This window comes from Arabidopsis thaliana, chromosome 3, assembly GCF_000001735.4.
Source record: "Arabidopsis thaliana chromosome 3, partial sequence".
NCBI classification, from domain to species: domain Eukaryota; kingdom Viridiplantae; phylum Streptophyta; class Magnoliopsida; order Brassicales; family Brassicaceae; genus Arabidopsis; species Arabidopsis thaliana.
Genome location: NC_003074.8, coordinates 15,500,575 through 15,517,547, shown reverse-complemented (window position 1 = coordinate 15,517,547; position 16,973 = coordinate 15,500,575). Strand labels below are relative to the sequence as shown.

The window sequence follows — 16,973 nt, the reverse complement described above, 5'->3', positions numbered from 1 at the left end:
AAGTGTACACAAAATGTATTAGTTAACAAGTCAAAAGTCCCGATTTAGTGGTGAAAGCGATATTCACTCTGGCTTCAAGATCTCATCGAGGTCTTTCTATGTGGACAAGGAATATTTCGGATACGTTACACTCTTACAGACACAGATAGAGAGAAAGAGAAAAAGAGAGATAATGAGCTTGGTTTTCGCCATTAATGGACAAAGGTTCGAGCTTGAGCTCTCCTCTGTTGACCCTTCAACAACTTTGTTGGAGTTTCTTCGTTATCAGACTTCTTTCAAGAGTGTCAAGCTCAGCTGCGGTGAAGGTGATTGCTTTGTTTTTTATCCTTTCTTCTTACTCTTTATGGTTCTTTGTCTGATATTATTGTGTTTGTTTTGGTTCAGGAGGATGTGGTGCTTGTGTTGTTCTTCTCTCCAAGTTCGATCCTGTCTTACAAAAAGTCGAAGATTTCACTGTGAGCTCTTGTCTTACACTCCTCTGCAGCGTCAACCACTGCAATATTACGACATCAGAAGGACTTGGGAACAGCAGAGACGGTTTCCACCCGATTCACAAGCGGTTATCCGGTTTCCATGCCTCTCAATGTGGTTTCTGTACACCTGGAATGTCTGTTTCTCTCTTCTCTGCTCTTTTAGATGCTGACAAGTCTCAATATTCCGACCTTACGGTTGTGGAAGCAGAGAAGGCTGTCTCAGGAAACTTATGTCGGTGTACTGGTTACCGTCCGATTGTTGATGCTTGTAAGAGCTTTGCTTCGGATGTTGACATTGAGGATCTTGGATTAAACTCTTTTTGTAGGAAAGGGGATAAAGATTCTAGTAGTTTAACTCGGTTTGATAGTGAGAAGCGTATTTGTACATTTCCAGAGTTTCTCAAGGATGAGATTAAGTCTGTGGATTCTGGAATGTACCGATGGTGCAGCCCAGCGAGTGTTGAGGAACTCTCGAGCTTATTGGAAGCTTGCAAGGCTAATAGTAATACAGTTTCTATGAAATTGGTTGCTGGTAACACAAGTATGGGATACTATAAAGATGAAAGAGAGCAGAATTACGACAAATACATAGATATAACTCGAATCCCGCACCTTAAAGAGATCAGAGAAAACCAGAATGGGGTTGAGATAGGATCAGTGGTAACAATCTCTAAAGTTATTGCTGCTCTGAAGGAGATTAGGGTCTCACCGGGAGTGGAGAAGATATTTGGAAAACTTGCTACTCATATGGAAATGATAGCGGCGAGATTTATCAGGAACTTTGGTAGCATTGGTGGAAACCTTGTGATGGCTCAGAGGAAACAGTTTCCTTCTGATATGGCTACAATACTTCTTGCAGCTGGTGCATTTGTTAACATAATGAGCTCATCAAGAGGACTCGAAAAGCTAACACTTGAAGAGTTCCTTGAACGTTCTCCTCTTGAGGCTCATGATCTGGTTCTGAGTATTGAAATTCCTTTTTGGCATTCTGAAACAAACTCTGAATTGTTCTTTGAAACCTATAGAGCTGCACCTCGTCCACATGGAAGCGCTCTGGCTTACCTGAATGCTGCTTTCTTGGCTGAAGTGAAGGATACAATGGTAGTTAACTGTAGATTGGCTTTCGGGGCTTACGGGACCAAACACGCCATTAGGTGTAAGGAAATCGAAGAGTTCCTGTCTGGTAAAGTAATCACTGACAAAGTTCTGTATGAGGCTATTACCTTACTTGGCAATGTTGTGGTGCCTGAAGACGGTACAAGCAATCCTGCTTACAGGTCAAGCTTGGCGCCTGGCTTCCTTTTCAAGTTCCTTCACACCTTAATGACCCATCCTACTACAGATAAACCTTCAAATGGTTACCACTTGGATCCACCAAAACCGTTGCCAATGTTGTCTTCTTCACAAAATGTTCCTATAAACAATGAATATAATCCAGTTGGTCAGCCTGTTACTAAAGTTGGAGCTTCCCTTCAGGCTTCTGGTGAGGCTGTTTATGTGGACGATATTCCATCTCCCACAAACTGTCTCTATGGAGCATTTATCTATAGCAAAAAGCCATTCGCTAGGATAAAAGGTATTCACTTCAAGGACGATTTGGTACCTACTGGAGTTGTTGCAGTCATTTCTCGCAAGGATGTTCCTAAAGGCGGAAAGAATATTGGTATGAAGATTGGATTAGGCTCCGACCAATTGTTCGCAGAGGATTTCACCACTAGTGTAGGCGAATGCATCGCCTTCGTGGTAAGTTCAATCATATTTGTCCATGAGAATCAGTTCCATCAGCAGCATTTTTAGCAACACTTTGTTTTTGCAGGTTGCTGATACGCAGAGACATGCGGATGCTGCAGTAAACCTTGCAGTTGTTGAATACGAGACAGAGGATTTGGAACCACCAATCTTATCTGTAGAAGACGCGGTCAAGAAATCTAGTCTGTTTGACATTATCCCTTTCCTTTATCCACAACAAGTTGGTGATACATCAAAAGGAATGGCTGAAGCTGATCACCAAATTCTCAGCTCGGAAGTATGTAATATAGTCCTTTTTTACTGTAAAAATTAGATATATATGTTCAACCGTTGTAACTTTTGATGTGAAACAGATAAGACTCGGATCGCAATACGTCTTCTACATGGAGACACAAACAGCTCTTGCAGTGGGAGATGAAGACAACTGCATTGTAGTCTATAGTTCAACACAGACCCCTCAGTACGTACAGTCATCGGTCGCTGCTTGCCTAGGCATCCCTGAAAATAACATCCGTGTCATAACCAGACGTGTTGGTGGAGGTTTTGGAGGGAAATCTGTCAAGTCAATGCCAGTAAGTTTTCAAAAATTGTCCTCTTTTTCCCCTCACTTTCTGCAAGAAATGGACCGAAACCTGAAAGCTTTCTACTGTCTCAGGTTGCAACAGCGTGCGCTCTTGCTGCTAAGAAACTGCAGCGTCCTGTGAGAACTTATGTCAACCGCAAGACCGATATGATAATGACTGGTGGGAGGCATCCGATGAAGATAACGTATAGTGTGGGGTTCAAATCTACAGGGAAGATCACAGCTTTGGAGCTAGAAATACTAATTGATGCTGGGGCAAGTTATGGTTTTAGTATGTTTATTCCATCAAATCTCATAGGGTCGCTAAAGAAGTACAATTGGGGCGCCTTATCTTTTGATATCAAACTTTGTAAAACAAATCTTCTAAGCAGAGCAATCATGAGATCCCCGGGGGACGTGCAGGGTACGTATATTGCTGAAGCCATCATCGAAAATATAGCCTCTAGCCTCTCTTTGGAGGTTGATACAATAAGAAAGATTAATCTCCATACACATGAGAGCTTAGCCCTGTTCTACAAGGATGGTGCTGGTGAACCACATGAGTATACTTTATCTTCGATGTGGGATAAGGTTGGCGTATCTTCCAAGTTTGAGGAGAGGGTTTCTGTTGTCAGAGAGTTCAACGAGTCTAACATGTGGAGAAAACGAGGGATATCTCGAGTACCTATTATCTATGAGGTTTTATTGTTTGCTACTCCAGGGAGAGTAAGTGTTTTGAGCGATGGGACGATTGTTGTTGAGATTGGTGGAATCGAGCTAGGACAAGGGTTATGGACAAAGGTGAAGCAGATGACTAGTTATGCTCTTGGTATGCTACAATGCGATGGAACGGAAGAACTCTTGGAGAAGATAAGAGTTATACAATCAGATTCATTGAGCATGGTCCAAGGAAATTTCACAGGAGGTAGCACAACATCCGAGGGAAGCTGCGCAGCTGTTCGTCTCTGCTGCGAAACCTTAGTCGAAAGATTGAAACCTTTAATGGAAAGATCAGATGGTCCAATCACCTGGAATGAGTTGATTTCTCAGGTATTCTTCCTTGATTTGCTGCTTATTGTTGGTGTCAACGAATTAAAGATTGAGCTTCTTCATTCTGATTCAAGATTTTAATGTCCAAACTCAGGCTTATGCACAATCCGTGAACTTATCAGCTAGTGACTTGTATACTCCAAAAGACACTCCCATGCAGTACCTGAACTATGGTACTGCGGTCAGCGAGGCAAGCTCTTTTTTCCTTTCTCAAAAATCTGAAATTGGAGTGGAGAAATGAAGTAACTTTGGTGTTTTCATGGTGTTAATAGGTTGAAGTAGACCTTGTGACGGGACAAACCACAGTTCTACAGACAGATATCTTATATGACTGTGGAAAAAGTCTCAATCCCGCTGTCGATTTAGGACAGGTAATATATATGAAGAGAGACCTCAGAAAGCAAATGAATCTTTTTTGTAATGTGTTTTGTGTGTTTCTGCTTCAGATTGAAGGATCTTTTGTTCAAGGACTTGGGTTTTTCATGCTTGAAGAGTACATAGAAGATCCAGAAGGACTCCTTCTGACGGATAGCACATGGACATACAAGATTCCAACAGTTGACACCATTCCTAAACAGTTCAATGTCGAGATACTAAATGGTGGATGTCATGAAAAACGCGTACTCTCTTCTAAAGGTCAGTCACTCATTCCTACGCAAAACATATGCAATCAACATTTTTGATCATATTGTTTGTGTAAGTGCAGCCTCGGGAGAGCCTCCGTTGCTACTGGCAGCTTCGGTGCACTGCGCTACCAGACAGGCTGTTAAAGAAGCACGCAAACAGCTATGTATGTGGAAAGGTGAGAATGGTTCCTCCGGTTCAGCGTTTCAGTTGCCAGTTCCAGCTACAATGCCGGTTGTGAAGGAGCTATGCGGTCTAGATATCATTGAAAGCTATTTGGAGTGGAAGTTACACGACAACTCAAACCTATGAGTAAACAACAAACAATACATGAAAGAAGGTAATTTGTTTCCTACTGTTTTCTTAAACTTGGAGATTAATCGCTGTGCAGGAGTATCTTCTCTTTTGCTCTGTTTATTTCTTTGAAAACACTCTGTTTCTGGTGTTGATGATATGACTTGGGATTTTGCCAATTTATAAAGTAGATAAATTTCGAGTAAGAAAAAATCAGCCACTTTCAGATGAATAAAGAATCAGTTTATATAAATGATAATAGTAATGATCCTTGATAACAAATACAAAATTCTCTTCATAATAAGTTAAACAAACATAACGAAGGAAAATCTAAGTGACTTGGGTAAATGAGGACTGAACAAACTACTTGTGTAAGAGAAGAGAACAAAACAACAAGAAGCTGCACCAAAGCCCAAATCAAATACAAGAGGTCTAGGGAAGCTACCTTTGATCCCAGGAAACACACCATCAAGCATAATAGATTTCATGCTAGATAGTCTCCAGCTTTGACCTTGATCATTGATCATCATATAATTGATACTACCACCGTTCATAGTTCCCTGCAAACTCACTATAGCGGTTAGCTCTTCCATGCCTTGGTGGTGCAGGTTCATAACTGTGATTCTGATGATGATGATGAAGATGCTGATGATGATGATGATGCTGATGAGAAGGCTGCCACCTTGAAGGTGAAGGACCCGAGTGATGCCTACTAGACTGAGAACCCGGGTAATGCCCACCAGAATTGAATTTTGGCGATCTATAGTTATGACCAATATGTGTAGAGGGTGACCTGTTATAACCCGATGGTGTAATGGGAGACTTTGGCCTTCTCATCTTTCCTCTTTGGAAAGATTCTTCTTCCGGTTCCTCTGTGATCCAACCGCCTCTGTGTTTTCGTTTCCTTGGTGAAGTCTGGGGCTGTTCTTCTTTATGTGTTTTCTTCTTCTTCTTCTTCTTTGTCTTTCCATTGGACTCATGGGGAGTAGAATCGTGTTCTGAGTTCTCTTTGTTTTTCTTGCGAGATTTATGTGATGTTGTAGATGTTTCACGGTCTCTCTTAGAAACCTATATGAAGAAAAACGGAAACGCTGTGAGTCATAACATGTGAGAGAAAGGAAAGAAGTGAAGACCTCAAAGCACCAAATGTAGAGAGAGATAGAGCCTACCTGGGAGGAATTGGGGCATTCACGAGCGAAATGTCCTGATCCATTACATCTGTAGCATAAAGTTTGTGACTCTCTGCCATGTGAAGTGCTTATGCTCGACGAATTCGGACATTCACGTGCGAAATGCCCTTCTTCCCCACACCTATAGCATTCACTGGCTTCCCTACTGTTAAAAAGCCTTTCTGGAGTGGCAGAATCATTTTCGTTGCTTTCTTCATAGTGTCTACCACATGCCTAGAGAGAAAATTACTTGAGTCTGGAGTGGCAGAATCATTTTAGGCATATTTATTTTAACTAAAATGACATTCTGTTTAGAGAGGAAAACTCAATCCACAGTGTGGATAATTCAAAATCAGAATCTCAATAACTTACCAGTCCACTATGACCCAGTTGACCACATCTGTAGCAAGATACAGCCCATGACAGTGAATTACCAGGTTCAACACAGCATAGATGGCCAAAGCTTTTACAGATATAGCATTGTACATCCTGGTCAAAGAAAATACAGCAAAATAGCATTACCATATGATCTATCTTATAGCAAAGCAACCAGAAACTCAAGAAAGGTGAAACCAGCTGTGTGTAGAAGATATATCTCCTCAAGTTAAGGAAACTCAGGAAAAAAAATGATAAATCCAAACATGGTCATGATCAGTTCCTTTTCGTTTAAACAGAGTTTGTTTTGACTAAATTTTTAAAAACAAAACAGTAAGGTATATGAAAGAAATCATCAGCAAAGTTACCTTCAAATCTTCCTTAGAGTACTCATACTTGCACAAAATCATGTCATGTCCAAAGTCTCCACATCTTAAACATACAGCTCCTTTAGACCCGTTTTTGTACTTATCCGGACAATCTTTAGCTCGATGTCCAGTTTTTTTGCATATATAACAATCATGTCCCTGTCAAAACAACGAAAACTTTACTCAGCAACCATATGCAGTAAAATAAGACTAGTCCTAAACCTTCCATGGGTCTACCATCAAACTTAAAACCGCACCTTTGAACACTGCTTTGCACCATGTTCCAAACTCCCACATATAAAGCAAGGCTTTCTACGCTTAGTAGGAGTTGGACAATTGAAACTTGTATGACCTTGCTCCCCACAACTATAACAACTCACCCAACCAGCATCAGGAGGGTCAAAGTATCTTGCTCCACGCTAACAACAACAACAACAAGACCCCAACAATGGTCATCATCACAAACAAGTTACACAATTTTGAGATAAGAGCAACAATTCAATCAACTCACAAGAAGCTTTTTCAGAACCAAATTGCTAGCTGTTTCTTCAGTTTTTGGTTCATCAGATCTCTCAACCTCATCATCCTCTCCTTCACCTTTTACTATCTCCTCCACCACTTTCTCTTCATCTTGGTCATTCCAAACAATAGGCTGTTATACAAAAACCGATAAGCATTAAACACTACTGATTCTCAAATCAATCTTTCCTATTGCAAATCAAAGACTACTGATTCTCAAATCTATAAAGCAATTAATACGACAATAATTGAAACTGTAATGAGAAGAAGATATAGAAGAGAATCGTTCATACTTACAATTTCATGGTCAGCTTCAAGCTTATTTCTCTTCATCTTCTTACTACTCTCAGACTTTTTAACCTTAGACTTTACTCCATTAACCATCACAGTACTAACTACACCAGAATCGGAGGAGAGATCAGAATCAAGCTTGTTCCCAACATCACGCCTCGATAATGCTTTCTCTAAAATCTTCAAGCTTAGATCTTCATTAGCTTCATCATCATCTTCTTCTTCGCCGTTGTCGACTTCTGTAATGGCTACTGGATCTTCTCTGTCTTCGTCTTCTCCGTCATCAAAAACAAATTTTTCATCTTTATTCTGCCTCGGCATGATTAAGAGATCCAAACCCAAAATCTAATTTCTAAACCCTAGAAATCGGATTGCGAGGATTAAGCGGCAAAGGCTTGGAATGATTTGGTTCAGAAAAGTTCGAATTTTTTTTCTTTCTTCTGTGTTTTTTTTGGGATACGGCGCAGGAAGAAGAAGATTAGGGTAGGGTTTGTTTTTTGGTCGTTTTACAATTTTACCCCTCGATAAGTTATTATGTTTTTTAAAAATTAACTACAACTGTAACTATAAGTGCTTAATTACGGTTGATATAAACATAAATAGAAATAAGTGCTTAATTAACTACAACTAACCAGATCATGAACCGTACTACTTAGGTAGTTAGTTTGAAATAGAGATTTTTTGGAGCTAATTACATAGTTTAGCAATTATTAGCATGTATTATGAACATATTTTTGGTATATAATAATATCAAATTCTATATGTGACTTTCGTGGAATTCGAATGGTGAATTTAGAGGTATGCACTAGATGGCTTGGAATAAATTGTGTATTAGCAAATTGGAAGGTGGTTTAGGTTTTCGGAGTATAGATGATTTTAATTCAGCTATACTATCGAAACAGTTATGGCGTTTGATAACGGTTACAGATTCTCTTTTTGCAAAGGTTTTCAAAGGGAGATATTATCGAAAATCCAATTCTTTGGAAAATATAAAATTATACTCTCCGTCTTATGGATGGAGAAGTCTTTGTTCAGCTAGATCTCTGGTTAATAAAGGACTTATTAAAAGAGTTGGTTCAGGGGCATCTATCTCAGTTTGGGAGGATCCGTGGATTCCGGCTCAATTCCTGAGACCAGCAATAAGTAATGGTTCAATTATTGACCCATCTTTAAAAGTCCAACATTTAATAGATAGCCGGTCAAATTTTTGGAATATTGATCTTTTGAATGAGCTCTTTGATCCGGAAGATGTCCAGCTAATAAGTGCATTGCACTTGGGTACGTCAACAAAAGAGGATACTCTAGGTTGGCATTTCACAAAATCCGGAAAATATACAGTTAAATCTGGTTATCATACAGCAAGGTTAGAAAAATTGGAGGATAATTCATCTTTCATTGGTCCTGAAATAAACGTTCTAAAAGCACATGCTTGAAAGTGCAATGTCCACCTAAGTTACGACATTTTTTGTGGCAAACATTGTCAGGTTGTGTCCCTGTCACGGAGAATTTACGGAGAAGAGGTATAAATTGTGATACAGGATGTGTCAGATGTGGCGCTATTACGGAAACAATAAACCATTCTCTGTTCCAATGTCATCCGGCTAGACAGATATGAGCTCTCTCAAAGATTTCTACAGTTCCAGGAATTTTTCCTACGGATTTTATTTTTACGAATTTGGATCACTTATTTTCAAGAATACCTTCAGAATTTGATTCATCTTCATTTCTATGGATAATCTGGTATATTTGGAAAGCAAGGAACGAAAAAATATTTGAAAATGTGGATAAAGATCCGTTAGACGTATTATGTTTAGCAGAAAAAGAGGCACAATCATGGTAGTTAGCTCAATTTGAGCTCAGTTCCGAAAATAACGGTTCCATGGGATCGGAAAAACAAATTTGGGTCCAGAATATATCACACGATAATATTTATTCTGGTTTGCGTTGTTTTGTGGACGGATCTTGAAAAGGAAGCTATAAGTTTTCTTGATTATGGTGGTTTTGCACATCATCAAATGGAGACTCGCCAGCCATGGGAGCTGCTAATCTTCGTAGAAGTCTTTCTCCACTCCATACAGAAGTCGAAGCTCTACTTTGGGCGATGAAGTGTATGATTGGTGCCGACAACCAAGAAGTAGCATTTTTTACAGACTGTTCAGACATGGTGAAGATGGTGTCTTCTCCAACCGAATGACCAGCGTTTTCAACTTATTTGGAGGAATTAAAAACCGATAAAGAGGAATTCACAAAATTTTCTTTATCTTTAATTTCTCGAACTGCAAATGTAAAGGCGGACAAATTGGCACAAAAAATTCGTACTGAACCGCTTCATGTCACTTTTGTAAACAATTTCCCTCACAATTGGCTCTTTTGAACTCTAAATAAAATCCGTTGACAAAAAAAAAAAGTTCTATATGTGACTGAAGTTTATATTTTCATTTTTATAATCGCAATTAAAAAGTTGCTTGCACAATCCATCATTCGTTATTTTTAAAATTGCTTGCAGAATCAAATTTTAAAATATTTAGAGGGATCAAACATTTTTCTAAAAATTATTGTTTACACAATCCATCATTTGTTATTTTTAAATATTTAGAGGCGTCAAACCTTATTCAACCTATCTCCTCATATAATCTTAACATGCCGTTTATTAAAAAGATATTACATATAACCCACCATATGCTATAAATATTTTAAATATAGATGTAAAAATATCAAATTAGAGTAACTATAATTTTAGCTTTTTGATCTATTAAATTTTGGGAAATTTGCATCAATAACCTACAAAAATTTAATAATTCACTAACTAACCAAAAGAAAAAAAGTGGATGATATTCGATATATTTTCTACAATATTTGTCATTATACCCTTGTTTCTTACCATCACAACCATCTCCACCACAACCACCGCCGCTGTCGTCATCACCACTACCACCGCCGTCGCCGCCATCATCACCACCACCACCGTCGCCGGAGCTACCACCCTTACCGGAACAAATGCCATCACCGGAGCCACCACCCCATTGTCGGGGTTTCCATTGTCACCGGAGCAATCATCGTCCGCCGGAGAAACCACCGTCACCGGAGCCACCACCGTCGCCGGAGCCACCACCGTCGCCGGAGAAACCAACGTCGCCGGAGCAACCATCGTCACCGGAGCCACCACCCCATTGTCAGGGTTTCCATTGTCACCGGAGCTTCCATTGTCACCGGAGCAACCACCGTCGCCGGAGCAACCACGCTGCCGGAGCCACCACCGTCGCCGGAGTCACTTCCGTTGCCATAAGGAGTAGGTTGTAATTACATATCCCACATGTGTTAGTTACTGAATTATGTATGTTATAGTGCTAGTTATTTAATAACTTTTGCAAATATGGTTATTCACCTAATTCACTCTTAAATTTTTTGATATTCTTTCGAAATATTAAATCAAACTATTTTAAAATGTTTCAAACTATAGTATTTAAAAAGTTTATTATAATATATAAAATTATGAATTTCAAAAAAAGAATTGTAGAAAATAAAAAAATATAAATATTCAAATACTTATAAAGATCATAACTCATTTCATCATAAAACATTATATTTAACCCGCCATCTATTATAAATATTTTAAATATATAAGTTTTTTAAAAAGAAGCAAATTAGAGTTTTTAAAAATTTTTAAATTTTGATTTATTAAGTGTTGATGATATTCTTTAAAAATATCAAGTAAAACTATCTTAAAATATTCCAAACTAAATATTGAAAAAGTTTATTGAAGTATATAAAATTTTACATTTCAAAAAAAAAGCATGAAATTGAATATAAATATTCAAATTATGACCCGTTACTCAGTCAAAATTTTTGTTTAAAAGAAATATATTACTAAAGCCTAAAGTGTTGACCCGTTACAATTTTTTCTTTATAGAATGAACAGTTTATATTCTTTTGACACCGTTACAATTAATTAAATTGCATAAATTAGTATTTGACTTGTTTATCTTTAATGAGATGAATTAATTTATCATTGTTTATAAACTTTTATGAGTTTGGAGGGGATTATATGAATTAAATGACGCTCTTTAGAATGTTTTACAGAGTAATATGGTCTAAGATTAGGTTTTTTTGAGTATATGTTTTTAGAAAATTCAACAAACAATTGTAGAATAATATGTTTTAAATATGTTATTTTCTGAGTATATTAATTTTGATAGAAAAATTTTAAATTGTTCTTGAAGATTTGTGATGATAGAAGGTTATTGATGCCAAAGATTTTGTTTCTATTCAGTTATCAAATATTGTGTTTGTATATGTTCCATAGTTAGAAGATTTAACTGAATATTTAATCTTATTGATTATGAAAACTATCTCAATAATCACTTATCTAATTAGTTGATATTATTGTTTACGAAATCTTTCTCAATAATCACTTATCTAATTAGTTGATATTAAAGTTTATGTAATGTATGAAAACCCGTTTGATGACTTGACCCGCGAGATTAAGAAGTGGATCATAACTTTAATGATGTGGATAAATTTGGTCTATGATTAGATTTTTTTAATGGCATTCTAATGTCATTTGTTTACAATACTTTCCAAATAATAATATACTAGATCTTGACCCGCACATACGTGCGAGATTTCATATTTTTAATTTAATGTAGATTATTTTGTTATTTTGTGATATATATTATAATATAATGTATTAGATATGAATTCGCATATACTTGCAAAATATAAAAATTGTTTAATAGATTTTAAAAATATATTATATTTTGTTATGAGTAAACTTTGTAATAGTATAGATATTATAAAGTTAACAGTAATGATCGAAATTCAATTGCGTTCGTGTATAGTTACATTTTAAGATCCGAACTCACACGGAGAAATTATATTAGTAAGATAACATTAAGATATAACTTAACTGTAAAGTTAGTGATTGTAAGTTTTTATTTTCTAAACTAATCAAAACATTACAACAGTTTGATTACCGGTGTAAAATAGGATATGGATTTGGTTTTAGTTTGGGTTATTTCATTGCTAGGCGTAACTATCTTGGAACGCAAAAATCCATAATGTGATCTAACTATCATAAATTCTTCGTCCCATAACCCGTCTGTATTTGTGAAATAAAAATACTACCAACCCGTATCCATCACAAATAGAATTTGTGTCACAAAATATATACATATATGGTTATGTGTGTAAATAAATTTATTTTATATAGAGCTCACAACCCAAACTACTCAGTTGGATATTTAATTTGATGTTCAGTTTGGTTTCAATTTATTTTATATAGTGCTTTCGTCTCTTTTCATGTCGTTCGTGTCTCATAATTTGTATTTTCATTTCATTCCATTAAAAATATGTTTCAAAATTCTTATTTGCTTACCTTTAAATACCATGTTATATATGAATGAGTTTTGCGGATTAACATATATGATGTTAAAGTTTACAAAAATATGAATAGCATTTTAACAAATAATTTTGTAAAAAAAATATTTTAACAAATAATTTTGTAAAAAAAAATATTTTAACAAATGTAATAATGTTTATTTCCTTAGCTACATTTCCAATATTCTTCTTTCCCTTGTTTAATCATAATTAATTGGATTTTTGGAATATAATTAAAATTTTGTATAAAAGCAATTTATTACTGCTGGATATGGAATGAAAAATGTATAATTAGTTTACATTATTTCAAAAAGTTTGTGCAATAATATATTATGGATTTATTTAAAGAAAGATCCGGTTGAAAAAAAGAAAAACTCAAAAAAGAAAACCCAAAATATTTCGAAATTATTATGTACAATTTATTGTTTAGATATTTCTAAATGAACGGCATAATGATAATTAATTTAAATTAGTTATTTTTAGTTTAATTCATAATAACTATAAATCTTTGTAATATCTAATCTCGTTTTTTAGAAATTGTGATATTTCAACCTTAAAATTTTTGTTTTATTTTTTAAAATACTTAACCCAAAATTCTAAAATTGTATTTATTTATCTATTGCAAATTATGATTTTTTATTAATGGTATCAAAGAAGTTTTATGATTTTAAAATCTTTTAAAATAAAAATTAACTTCCAAAATGTTAGTTTAATAATATAGAAAAAACAAATATAGTATAATTGGATATCAAATCCTAGTTTTTCAAATCTTATTGGTTAACAAATTTTAAGAAATAAATTTTAATTTTTCGTCCATAATTAATAGGAAAGAGAAAATGATTTTAATTTTGGAAAACTAATAAAATATTAATTTAAATCTATTAATTTTGTGATTACTATTTTATCTTTAATGAATTTATTTAAAAATTAACAATCAATGGAATTCTATGTAATCTTTTACCCTTCATAAGGTTGTTTATTTTCAATGATTCTCAATTAATAGTATAGATGATTATAGTTAAAACCACAATATCTTTATATTCTTTTTTTTCTCTAATTGTTTTTTGCTTGTCGAACCACTTATCCATTCATTAAACCAAAGAAGGATATAGAGTACAGATCATCAACTGAATGGTTGGGTACATAAAGCAGATTAAGCATAAGATTACATCAAGGGTAGCTAGGAAGGTTGAGAGAGCATTAAACATAGGAGATAAATCCATAAGAACTCGGAGACAGGAGCTGCGCAACATATCACAAGCGAAATCATGGTGTGTCAAAGACACTTTGGCAAAAAATTCGGGGAGCTTAACAATAGTCACTATCAAAAGAATTCGTGACTTTGAAAAATGTTCTTTAGTTTCAATGGTTTCCGGCGTGAACCACTTGGAGAAAACGGAAAGACTTGAAGCAATTCTCGATAAGGAGGATGGCAGAGCTGAAATTCCCTCCAAGGTGAAGCAGCTATTGCGCCAAAGACCCTTAAGGCCAAATATGAGTTCTGCGCAAAAGGAGGCAACGTCGTGCATCCTCGACAATCTTAGATAGTATTCTTGATGTGGGAGCTGGATTCGATTCGGAGTAAAGGTTAAGGACAGATTGAAGAAGCTTCGGTAATCACCGCTCCTTAGAAATGGGATGATAATGTCGTTCTTCTTCAATCTATTAACTTCATGGATAATGTGCCTAAGCGGTTTTAAGGGCATGGTTCCCAAAAAAACTTTGTATCAGACTATCAACATAAGTGAATTATGTTCCAACTGACGTCCACAATCAATTATACATATAACACGACACAAACAGTTGCTAAGAATGAACGAAAGAGAGTTCAGCTCAAACCTAGGCAGAGATGGGAATGGACGATGCCTTATTAATTTCCTGGCCAAAAAAATGATACAGATGGGCCTGGATTGAGCAGTCAGGGGATTTGGGCTGCCATTTGGATTGTGCATAAATACAATCTGGGCTTTAATAAAAACCTGGTAGATGGGCTTTTATGATTCTTAATGTTGGGCCGTAATTCTTAAAGATGGTCAACGAATAAATCAACATTGGGCCCTGGTGCTTTTGTTGGTAATGTGGGCCAAGCCCAGTAGAAGGAGCCTCCAGCGAGATTAGGGTTTTGTCAATCGTCGTAGCTGACGGTTCAAGGATTTCCAGCCACCAGAAACAAACCAATAGCTTGGGACTGAGCCATGGGGGATCCAAATGATGCGCATGGGGAGGTGGAGCTCTTGTCATGCACGAAGACGGGTGGGTAGAAGCTTCACTCGGATTTGAAGAAGCTTCTTTTGTCCACTTTGACAGATAGGTTGAGAGCGGAGCAGACAACAAGAGGATCAAGAAAGAGCTCTTCCTGTCTCTGTCTCGAAGGGTTGAGGCACCGTGGAACAAAGGCAAGCGGTTGAAGATACATGTAGATTGAAAAAAACGGCCAAAAGCAGAATTAGATCACACCAGGGACAAGAGGAGGAGATCTCCCGATGCCGACAAGCATAAGCTTCACCGGTGCCGAATAGGTGGTTAGGGACTGCGTCTCGATGTTAGTACCCGAGAGAAAAAAGAGTTTTAGTTTAGTCACTCTATTTTTCTCTCTAAATATGGATGATAAATTTAATGCAAATATTATTTTAGTTAACTTTTGTTTTTTTAATTATAATTTTCTAATTTAATGCATAGATAAATCCAAAATTATCTTGTGATGGAGTGATGGGTTTTGGAAGGTAAATCTATCTACACATACACTTTTTCATGTTCTTAATAACATGATATGTGGCATACCATGGTTAAGTGAGTTAATAGTGCAGCGGTAAGTACAAAAAGAGTCTTTGGATATCAATGGATTCTCAAAGATCTATTTGTAGCTAGGAGTTCTTAGCTTTGTGTATTAATGACTTCAAGTTGAGAAAAGCTTTCTCTTTATTAATCAAAAAAAACAACCAAGTCTAACGAACCTAAGAAGCAGACTGGTTATGGTCGAAACATAAAAGAAATCCTAGTCAAAGCTTGTTGCCAAAGCAAACACAAACCGACGTAATAAAACCCAAATAAAGCCCAACACAAGTTTAAAGAATAACATAATTAAAAGCCTAATAATAATGACGTAGATGTTGCTACATCAGTTAATAATAATTTCTTCCTCCATTTAATAAAGAATATTCTCTAGTATATTTTTCTTTTATATTTATTTTAATTTTTTTTTTTTTTTGCTTTTTAAACAAGAAATATGATTAAAAAAAATTCTTTAATTTTTGTTTTTAATTATTTTTTGGAAATAAATTTTTTTTTTTTTTTTTTGTCGTCAACCTTTTGCATTAACTTGGAATCAAGATACATCATTTCAGGATATTACAAGGCTTAAGTTTTTAGCTCTAGCATCCTTAGTAATTCTATCCGCTACATGATTGATATTACGTGAGATCTTAAGGAAGTCAAAAGACTTGTATCCTGATGCCAAGTTTCGTACTTCTTGGAGGTATGTCAATATAGGTGAATGTTGCAGCCCGTGGATTGCTGAGTGGAGGGGTTCATAAAGCTCTGCTGCATCTCCGGAAATAGAACTTCATCATATCCGAGCCTTCAAAGATGAATCATAGCTAATTTTAAGGCCTCGACTTCTGCTTCAAGCGGCGAACTCGTTGGTCGTATTGCAGACATTCCCCAAAGTACAAATTGCGCATTTGGAGTGTACATGATCCAGCCTATGCCTACAGTGGCAGTAGAAGAGACCCATGAAGCATCCACAAAACAACAATAAGTTTTTGCTTGATGAATAATAGTCATTACGTCCTCTTTTGGTTGTAATAGGTGTTGTGGTATTAGGGTCTCTTTGAATTGAATCTCGCTATTTGTTAGCGTCACTCCACCGTAGACTCTCATTCCATTGTTGCTTGTCAATGAGAGCTTTGTTTATAATGTCCCGAATAGACCATCGTTTATTATTGAAAATGATATCATTCCGCATTTTCCACTACAGGAAATGAAGGTATTAATAGTAATACAATATAGCGTTTTCAATGATTCTGGTATAATTGTGTTTTGAAAAAAATTATATAGCGTTTTCGAAAAAACAAACGCTATGGTAGATTAACCGCAAAAATATTTCGTAGTGGCGCTTAGTTTT

General features: G+C 36.1%; 4 protein-coding genes and 1 pseudogene across 5 annotated transcripts; 3 read left to right on the top strand and 2 right to left on the bottom strand.

Annotated features, from left to right (window-relative positions):
• The first annotated feature begins 2 nt into the window (after positions 1 to 2).
• AAO2 (aldehyde oxidase 2) lies at positions 3 to 5,716 on the top strand. Its single transcript, NM_114228.3, has 9 exons — positions 3 to 305; positions 385 to 2,216; positions 2,290 to 2,499; positions 2,576 to 2,794; positions 2,878 to 3,834; positions 3,929 to 4,024; positions 4,107 to 4,205; positions 4,281 to 4,470; positions 4,541 to 5,716. Exons 1-9 carry the CDS (start codon positions 173 to 175, stop codon positions 4,768 to 4,770), a joined length of 3,966 nt encoding a protein of 1,321 aa, NP_189946.1. The 5' UTR covers positions 3 to 172; the 3' UTR covers positions 4,771 to 5,716.
• AT3G43590 (zinc knuckle (CCHC-type) family protein) lies at positions 4,974 to 8,021 on the bottom strand. The gene is made up of 7 exons (NM_114227.5): positions 7,481 to 8,021; positions 7,176 to 7,316; positions 6,922 to 7,083; positions 6,665 to 6,823; positions 6,294 to 6,410; positions 5,922 to 6,155; positions 4,974 to 5,820 (listed from the first exon to the last, which is right to left on the bottom strand). Exons 1-7 carry the CDS (start codon positions 7,793 to 7,795, stop codon positions 5,293 to 5,295), a joined length of 1,656 nt encoding a protein of 551 aa, NP_189945.1. The 5' UTR covers positions 7,796 to 8,021; the 3' UTR covers positions 4,974 to 5,292.
• Positions 8,022 to 8,246: 225 nt separating this feature from the next.
• Positions 8,247 to 9,880, top strand: AT3G43586 (annotated as a pseudogene; the record flags this gene model as incomplete). The annotated part of the gene is made up of 1 exon: positions 8,247 to 9,880.
• A 591-nt stretch (positions 9,881 to 10,471) lies between these two features.
• On the top strand, positions 10,472 to 10,774 carry AT3G43583 (uncharacterized protein; the record flags this gene model as incomplete). Its single annotated transcript, NM_202651.1, has 1 exon — positions 10,472 to 10,774. The coding sequence occupies one exon, from the start codon at positions 10,472 to 10,474 to the stop codon at positions 10,772 to 10,774; it is 303 nt and encodes a 100-aa protein (NP_974380.1).
• A 3,135-nt stretch (positions 10,775 to 13,909) lies between these two features.
• On the bottom strand, positions 13,910 to 15,532 carry AT3G43580 (Beta-galactosidase related protein). Its single transcript, NM_114226.3, has one exon. It carries the CDS (start codon positions 14,554 to 14,556, stop codon positions 13,942 to 13,944), a length of 615 nt encoding a protein of 204 aa, NP_189944.1. The 5' UTR covers positions 14,557 to 15,532; the 3' UTR covers positions 13,910 to 13,941.
• Positions 15,533 to 16,973: the final 1,441 nt, after the last annotated feature.

Excerpts from the sequence above, each read along its gene's own strand:
- AT3G43590 (NM_114227.5), bottom strand. The coding sequence starts at position 7,795 with ATGCCGAGGCAGAATAAAGATGAAAAATTTGTTTTTGATGACGGAGAA. Across the intron at positions 7,084-7,175 it reads TGGTTCTGAAAAAGCTTCTT|CGTGGAGCAAGATACTTTGA; the intron begins GTGAGTTGATTG and ends TGTTGTTGTTAG. Across the intron at positions 6,411-6,664 it reads ACTCTAAGGAAGATTTGAAG|GATGTACAATGCTATATCTG; the intron begins GTAACTTTGCTG and ends TTCTTTGACCAG.
- AT3G43580 (NM_114226.3), bottom strand. The coding sequence starts at position 14,556 with ATGCCCTTAAAACCGCTTAGGCACATTATCCATGAAGTTAATAGATTG.
- AAO2 (NM_114228.3), top strand. The coding sequence starts at position 173 with ATGAGCTTGGTTTTCGCCATTAATGGACAAAGGTTCGAGCTTGAGCTC. Across the intron at positions 4,206-4,280 it reads CCGCTGTCGATTTAGGACAG|ATTGAAGGATCTTTTGTTCA; the intron begins GTAATATATATG and ends TTTCTGCTTCAG. Across the intron at positions 4,471-4,540 it reads ACGCGTACTCTCTTCTAAAG|CCTCGGGAGAGCCTCCGTTG; the intron begins GTCAGTCACTCA and ends GTGTAAGTGCAG.